The sequence below is a fragment of the Capsicum annuum genome, chromosome 12 (assembly GCF_002878395.1).
Source record: "Capsicum annuum cultivar UCD-10X-F1 chromosome 12, UCD10Xv1.1, whole genome shotgun sequence".
NCBI classification, from domain to species: domain Eukaryota; kingdom Viridiplantae; phylum Streptophyta; class Magnoliopsida; order Solanales; family Solanaceae; genus Capsicum; species Capsicum annuum.
The window spans coordinates 189,177,656-189,186,619 of NC_061122.1; the positions used below are offsets into that span (position 1 = coordinate 189,177,656).

The 8,964-nt window shown below is 38.9% G+C and overlaps 1 protein-coding gene across 2 annotated transcripts; it reads right to left on the reverse strand.

Annotated features, from left to right (window-relative positions):
- Positions 1 to 3,350: 3,350 nt before the first annotated feature.
- LOC107851190 (UDP-rhamnose/UDP-galactose transporter 6) lies at positions 3,351 to 8,639 on the reverse strand. 2 transcript variants are annotated; one of them, XM_016696123.2, is made up of 6 exons: positions 8,285 to 8,639; positions 6,874 to 7,112; positions 6,192 to 6,376; positions 5,910 to 6,110; positions 4,864 to 5,025; positions 3,351 to 3,904 (listed from the first exon to the last, which is right to left on the reverse strand). In XM_016696123.2, exons 2-6 carry the CDS (start codon positions 7,001 to 7,003, stop codon positions 3,599 to 3,601), a joined length of 984 nt encoding a protein of 327 aa, XP_016551609.2. In that variant the 5' UTR covers positions 7,004 to 7,112; positions 8,285 to 8,639; the 3' UTR covers positions 3,351 to 3,598. The 2 variants fall into 2 exon arrangements, with proteins under 2 accessions (XP_016551609.2, XP_047256855.1); XM_047400899.1 differs by lacking the exon at positions 8,285 to 8,639 and adding an exon at positions 8,112 to 8,256.
- Between the last annotated feature and the right edge of the window lie 325 nt (positions 8,640 to 8,964).

Sequence of the window (8,964 nt, forward strand, 5' to 3'; positions counted from 1 at the left end):
AGGTAAACCAAGAGCAATAGCATGGAATCAAAGTGTCTTCAGGATCTGTTAAAAATAATGAATTACTATCTTCATTTACTACATTTAACCAAACAGTTGCTTCAATTTGCGTTGAATGCAGGGTCACTAATTGATGATAAAAGTACATTGAACTCCGAAGTTTTACCCTTCGAGGATTGTATCGATTTAGCAAATTTGGTTCAATCAAGGATTTGCTTCTGCGGATTCCATTCAATAATGCAATTTACATGGATTAATGCCAAGCGCTCATCATTTTGTGCATCTTGAATCATTTTTTTCAGAATTTTTTTAATTTTTTTTTACCATTTGATATGATAATGATATACAACAACAAACCCAGTATATTCCCACATAGTGGGGTCTGGGGAGGGTAGAGTGTACGCAGTCCATACCACTACCGCTAACGCGGTAGAGAGGCCGTTTCCGGACCCCCGACTCAAGATAAAAGGCAGTATACAAAAACATCAAAAGCATAGAACATGATAAAATAACATAGATACGACATCCACAAAAAAGAACATTGCCAAACAAAGGACACCACAATTCCCCTATCTACTGACTACAACTCAACCACACCCTTAGCCCTCTCTCCTAATGTTTTTCCTCCATATCTTTCTATTCAGGGTCATGTCCTCAATCAGCTGTAACTGCTCCATGTCACGTCTAATCACTTCTCTCCAGTATTTCTTCGGTCTACCCCTACCCCGCTTGAAACCTTCCAAGTCCAACCTCTCACACCTACGAACTAGGGCATCCGTGCCCCTCCTCATCACATGACCAAACCATCTCAACCTCACTTCCCGCATTTTATCCTCCACTGAAACCACTCCCTCATTCTCCTGAATAATTTCACTCCTAACCTTGTCTGCCCTTTTAAATTCACACATCCAACGCAACATTCTCATTTCCGCCATCTTCAACTTTTGGATATGAGAATTCTTAACCGGCCAACACTCCACTCCATACAACATAGCAGGTCGAACTGCTACTTTATAGAATTTGCCTTTAAGCTTGGGGGCACCTTCTTATCACATAAAATTCCTAAAGCGAGCCTCCATTTCATCCAACCTGCCCCAATACGGTGAGAGACATCCTCATCTATCTCTCCATTCCCCTGAATCGTAGACCCAAGATACTTAAAACTATCCATCTTGCAAACCGCCTGAGAATCCAACTTTACTACCACCTTCTCCTCATGTCTCGAGTCATTAAACTTGCACTTCAAGTACTCCGTTTTGGTCCTACTCAACCGGAAACCTTTAGACTCCAGGGTTTCTCTCCAAATCTCCAGCTTATCATTAACCCCTTGTCGCGATTCCTCAATCAAAATAATATCATCCGTGAAAAGCATACACCAAGGCACCTTGCCTTGTATATTTCGCGTCAGCACATCCATCACCAAAGCGAATCAAAACGGACTAAGAGTTGATCCCTGGTGCAACCCTGTCAAGACTAGGAAATGCTCAGACTCTCCTCCCACTGTCCTTACCTGAGTCTTCACCCCTTCATACATGTTCTTAATCGCTCTGATGTACGCCACCAGAACCCCCCTCGCCTCCAGGCATCTCTAAAGAACCTCCCTAGGGACCTTGTCATACTCTTTTCCAAGTGTATAAACACCATGTGAAGATCCCCTTTCCTCTCTCTATACTGCTCTACCAGTCTCCGCATAAGGTAAATTGCCTCAGTCGTGGAGCGACCAGGCATAAAACCAAATTGGTTCTCCTAAATCGACACAATCTTCCTTAACCTCCGCTCCACCACCCTCTCCCAAATCTTCATCGTGTGACTCAACAACTTAATACCCCGGTAGTTGTTGCAACTCTGAATATCACCCTTGTTCTTATATAGAGAAATCATCGTGCTCCATCTCCACGCCTTGGGCATCTTTGCTGACTTGAAAATATTGTTAAACAAGTTGGTCAGCCACCTCAACCCTGACCCGCCAGAGAACTTCCAAAAATCCACCGGAATCTCGTCGAGCCCTGTCGCCCTGACCCTTCGCATCTTGCGAATAACCTCACTAACCTCCTCTATCCTAAATCGCCGACAAAAGCCAAAATCGCGACACTCCCTGGAATACTCTAACTCTCCTAACACAACCCCTCTGTCCCTCTCATCATTGAAGAGCCTATGAAAATACGACTGACATCTTTTCTTAATGAGGGCGTCTTCAACCAAAACTCTGTCATCCTCCCTCTTAATGCACTTCACCTGATCCAAATCACGACCCTTCTGCTCCCTAACCTTGGCAAGCCTAAACAACCTCTTCTCCCCGCCTTTCTCCTCCAACCTCTTATACAAACTCTCAAAAGTTATTGTCTTAGCAGCCGTAACAGATAACTTAGCCTCATTTTTAGCTACCTTATACTCTTCCCTGCTCACTCGCTTCTCTTTCTTCATCCTTACTCTCTACCAACTTAGCTTAAGCCGCCTTCTTCGTCTCCACCATTTTCTTAACATCTTCATTCCACCACCAATCCCCCCTATACCGGCCAGACCAGCCCCTCGAAACACCCAACACCTCTCTAGCCAACTACCTGATGCAACCAGCGGCCCTATCCCACATACTATCCACGTTCCCTCTGCACTCCCACACTCACACACCCCCATCCCGTCCAACTTAGCCCCTATCTCCAAAGCACTAACCGGAGTCACCTAACACTAGGTACCCCGACGCAGCTTACCCTTCTTGATAACTAAGTCCATCACCAGGAGTCTATGCTGAGTCCCAAGATTCTCACTCGGATATGATAATGATATGAACGGAGAAATGAGGAGTATAGTCGACTCCAGCGTGTTTGGGCTCAGATTTACTAAGCTATTAGTCAGCTTACCGATAGTGTAGCTGGGACTCAACGTCGGAATCTCCACGTTAACAATGGTAAATGTTCTGCATTTCAATAAATGAATGGCTGGTCTAAAAACAATTTCTTTAGAAAAATAAATTTCGTAAAAATGAGCGAAAATAACTTTCATGCAAAAAATTAGAGAAAACAAATTTCGTAAGTTCTTTCTTATCCTCCAACGCACCACCTTCCCATCCACCACCCCACACCTCTACCCTCTGCCCCATCCTCATTTTGTGTCTTCTGGGACTATTTTCTGCTTACCTAACGACCACCAGAAAACAAGTAAAAAAATCACTTTTTTTCAAGTAGTAGACATTTTCCTTCCAACCAAACACACCCTCAATGTCAACCATACTAATTAAGAAATCCCTTTCGAGGAGAAGTTGTTCAAGGTACATACTGAACTAAATGTAGATATTAGCTTCAGAGAGAAAAATGCATATATATACTGAACGATATTAGCTTCAGAGAGAAAAATGCATGGAAAGAAACTCACCACTCACTATAAATTATTAATCAAATAAAGAAAGGAGAATGAGAGAAACCAAGCTCTATACCCAAGTCTCAAATCTCTTTTGACTGATGTTATATTATCAAAGACGAATTATAAGATATAAGAAAAATCTAATTCGATTGAACGAGGTGTGTATGTAGAGTCAGCTGACTATAAAAGTTCCTGTTTTTTTTTGCTATCTCTTCTGTTCCAGCTCCAATGCTAGAAAATCTTACACCTTATCATTGAGTTGTGACGAATCTGATCCATGCTTAATTGAATGGCTACGACGCTCTTTCCCACCAGGTTTAGACGAGGCATTTCCATACCAGATCATTCCGAAAACTGCTATGATCATGCCAACGACCACTTGTATATTAAGACCTTCTTTCCCGAAAAACAAAAATCCCAGTATCAAAACGAGGATCGTTTTCATATGGCCAATAACTTGGAATGAAACAGCAGTGAATCTGCCAATGCATATGAATTGGCTGAGATTGGTGCCTACAGCTATAGTGCATGAAAGAATTATGAACACCTGCAGAAAAAAGAGAGCGAGTTAACTAAGTGTAAGCAATAGTGCTTTGAGAAGCTGACAACTACACCTACAAATGCTCACCATTTTTTGATAGAATAAAAGGTGCATGAATTAGAACCCACACAAAATATTGCAACCCCCAATCCCCCCACCCCACCCCACCCCACCCACAGTCAGTTTTCTATCAAATCATATGAGGTCCATCATCCACTTTCAGAAATAAAGAGATGCACGATAGACTGGGAAGAAAGGGAGCCCTAGAGTAACTGGTTAAGTTGCTGGCGTGTGATCACTGACCAAGAGATCACGGGTTCAAGTCATGGAAACAACCTCTTGCCAAAGGTTGCATACAATAGACCCTAGTGGCCTGGCCCTTCCCCCAACCCTGCACATAGCGGGAGCTTTAGTGCACTGGGCTGCCCTTTTTTTATGATAGACTGGCAAAATACGATGTTTGAATTGATGGCAAAAATTAACTATAATGCTCGGATCACATGAAACTAAGCACTAAAGCCTTTTTTTTAATAAGGTATACATTGGTGACCACTAAATCCTATCACTTGAAAACAAAACTAAACACAATAAAGCAAGTTAAGCATGAGATGAACATTGTTCTGAAAGTTCTATATCAGCTTTACAACAGTACAAAATCTGGAACCTGTTCATACAACTTCTTTTTGGGTTGAAATAAACCAACTCATATAACAATTAACATCGGACAGAAGCATCCTAAAGCCGTAGTTCATCAATACATCAACGTATCGTACAAGAAAAGCATATACCTAAGACTGTTCAAGCTTTCGAATTGTATCAAATCCAAGGACTATAGAAGCATTTCAGCGCGTATTACCAACAACATAAGAATTCATTTTTAATGAAAAACATAAGAATCACTTCTCAGCGCCATTGATTCCTGAAGAACTAACAAATCACCAGAAATTCAAGAGCGAAGTACTAACCAAAGCTGGAAAATTGAAGGCAAATTTATCAATCCTCTTATTCGTCAACCAATAATCCACAAGTGGGCCTAATATCAGCAGACTTCCAGCCTGAACTGGTGCAGTATGTCCCAGCAGATTGAAAGAATTAAGGGAGTATTTCCTTTGAAGGTAATGAACATACTGCAGATACAAAACCAAGTGAAATTTCAGGTTTTAACCATGTGCAATTACATCCAAAGAGGAGCTTCAGAAAATTAGAAGACTCAAAATATGGTGTACAATATTATTTTCAGATCTAAGTCAAGTACAGAAGTGACGAGTTGTATACAATTTCTCAGAAAACAAGTTTTCCATTTCTAAACAAGGCTTCGATTTTGTTTGATTTCCTGACAAACTTTGTATTATCAATAAAAACGTCTCATTTTACTTATCCCAAAAAAAATTGACTAATATAGTGTGATTTCCCACTTTATATCACTAATACCACTCCGCATTGCTAATTTGCTAATATAACCTTTGACTTGAGGACTTTATGTCAAGTTTAAATTTTTTTTAAAAAAATGAATAAAAACAATGCTAAGAATTCTTACAAAATTTTTAGTTTTTAAACTAAAAGTCCATACAAGTATACTATTTAATAGAAGTAATCTTGAATTCAGTATGTATGATTATTGTTGCATACAGTTCCATTGTTATAATCCTTGCATGACTATTTTTTTACAATGGTTGTCTCCACCTTAACTTGCATGCAACACGACTAATCCACTAACCTGCCTGCTACAACCACAAATATAGTTTCCAAGTAAACCTACGCGCTTAATAAGACAAGAATAGATGGGCTCACACCTAGTAATGTAACTGGATTTGAATCCTAGGATCTCCAGACTGTAACTCTTATACCTCAAATACTCAACCGACCCCTTCTGCTATAATACCTGGATTACTAGTCTGGTAATCAAATGGCACCTTATTGATGGCGCATCTATTCCCTTGGTCTATTATTTAGCTGATCTGACAAAGCTTTTCAAGATGGCGTAAGATATTAAATTGCTGAGACAACTTACATACTGTTGCAGAGCAGTGCTCCATACAGCTACAAAGGCAGCAATGAAGCCCTTGGTATTAACACTCACGTCCGTAACTGTGCAAACAGCAACACCTAGGAGTACCACAACAATGCTCAGCTTTGTGTCCCTTGAGTAACGGATCTTGTCAAAAGCCACTTCTAGTAAGCAGGAGACAGGGATCATACTCAACTTTGCAATCTGTGAGGGATAATAGAGATTAGTATTTGTAGTCCTCAGTAGAATCAAAGAGCAGGGTGAATGTGGTGAGCATAGAATTACCTGGTAGAATCCCACCGAGTTCCACATCAAACTGATGTTCATCCCGACAATAGAGAAGTTCGCAAACAGTACAAATTTTAGAAGATCTGGAAGGGGTAAATGAGAAGCTTGGATGTACCCGAGCCACCTGAGAACAATTGTCATCAAGGTTGTTGTGACAAAATGCATCCCCGTTAATGTTGTTGCTGCAAAGATTGTCGTAATCAAAAATTAGAATCACCATATAACACAAAGACTGAAGAGAATGTATAGTAATGTCAAATCTTCATTGTCCACCAAGCAAAAAACACCATTTATCAGTTTTAAACATGAAAGTGACAATGCTGCAAACCCGATTAGGTTCAAATTCGTCTTAGAGTCTCTTCTCAATGATACAAGTATTAAATTCACACCGAAGCAATTTTTTATTTCCAGTAAATTGTGAGTTTCAGTTAGAAGAAGCATGAGTTTCTCTAGTGCTTCTCTTCACGCTAAATGTCACATCAAACTGTCATTTTTATTGTTTTTCCTTTTTAAAAAAGCTATGCATATAGCTATGACATTGTAGACATAGAGTTATCATAATACCCATGATATATCCTGCCTCCTAATTAAAATAGTAGATCTAACCAATGTATCTTGAATCTTAATACAAAGGGAATGCTGTTCTGAGAAATTGATTGACTATCGCGGAGAAATTTACCAAAGAAAAACCCGTAGTTAGCCATTAAGGCTTTGTTGACAATAATGATTCCAACTGAAGTGACCACATTGAACGTCCATGCCGCTACATCACCTACAGCCTTCTTATCAGCCTTGCTTGCAGGAGCCATTTTGCCTTTATCTTTTGCTGCGCGAAACAAGTTTTGCCCTCCAAGCAGCAAATAGAAACATTCACACTTCTACATCAAAATTTCCAAATCTTCTATTTGCTCTTCCTGCCTACAATACATAGAAGATAACCTTATAATCCATAACAGATCAGGCAAACAGAACACTTTCCTTCTACAACCCGATCACATAACTAAGAAAGTGAAGTTAATAATACCATTTCCTTAATGGAAATGGTCTAATAGGCTCTAAAGCAAAGTAAAGGTAGAAACAATACCACAAGCAAAGAAAGAAACAAGTCATCATATGATCCAACTACTAAATAAGCTTTTTAGTGAAACTCCACTAAAAAGCATCTCTATCTCCCAAGGTAGGCAGGGACGGATCTAGATGGGTGGGAGGGTGTACACCGGAACCCCTTCAACAAAAAAATTACACCATATAAGGTAATTTTTAAATTTTTATGTACATATATAGATTTTGAATCCCCTGAACACGGGACTAAAAGTTGGCTCTATGGTTTAGGGATTCAAATTTCACCTTGTGGTTCCAAGTTCAAGTCCCAAGCACTACCATTTTATTTACCGAACCCCCTTAGCGAAAATCTTGGATTCTCCACTGAAGGTAGTGGTAAGGACTGCGGACATTCTACCCTCCCAAAACCCACTTGTGGGATTACACGGGGTATGTTGTTGGTGGTGGTGGTGTAGTGAAACTCCACCGGCAACTTACCTTCCTTAATCAAAACTCTTTTTTTCATTTTTCTAGTCCAAAATTCAGCGTGGCAAAGTAAAAATTACAACAACAACAACAAACCCAGTGTATTCCCACCTAGTGGGGTCTGGGGGTAAGATGTACGCAGTCCATACTTCTACCTCTGAAAAGTAAAAATTACAAATTACAGAAAAAGATCAAAGAATTCTCAAGCCAAATGAACAAGCAAAATTTACTCCATCACTTGTGAATACAACATCAACACCTCAATCCCAAACTAGTCAAATTTAACTATAGGAATCCTCATTATCCATTTCGACCCAAATTCAACATTCCAATAACACGGTAAAATTAATTTGAGAAAAATCACATCAATCAAGATACAGATCCACATACTTTTTACGTGAACGTTGCTTCAAATTTAACAAGATCTAATTTTAAAAAAGCCTAATTACAATCAGTGAATAAAATCCTCATAAATCATTCAACAGATCTAAAAGAAACAACCCATATTAACATTCACATTTGCAACCAATTATCAAAAATAAAAAAATATAAAATTGACACACCAGTTGAAAAGATGAAAGTGACCAATCAGATGAATTGAATTTCAGATCTTTAACGTGTGAACTGGGGGTCCTCCTATACGTATATGTGTATGTGTATTAATTTGGGAGTGTATATTTGTGGGAATGTAAGAGAAAACAAGAAAAGTAAAATGGAGTTGGAGGTTGAAGGGGAGTTGTGTTTCTTGATTTGTGTCACCTAAGAAGTTGAAGAAACACAACTGTTATGAAGTGTATGACATGTTAATGTTAAGTGTACAATCTCCCTACAAAGATGATGAGGGGGTGCGGGTATAGTGGGGGAGTCATGGAGTGTACTGTTTTCCTACTTGGTCCATGTGCTTCATTGTGTGTGTTTTTGAGGTTTTAATACATAACTACTACTTAGCTTTTTAGTTTTAGCAGGTGTTTGGCACAAAATCAAAATTTTTGGGAATCGGATAAAGTCGTGTTTGATCATAAATATAAATTAACGAGAGTGAAGGTGAAAAAAGTGGTGAAAATTCTTTTCACTTTTTTAAATATAATTCTAAATTATATTTGAAATTATTATGGTCAAACACTACAATTTTTATTCAAGTGAAATAATTTTTTGAAAAAAAAAGTAAAAATTTTCATGGCCAAACACTTATTAAATATTTTGTTGAATACTCGAATTAAATTATATTTCGATTAGATATCTC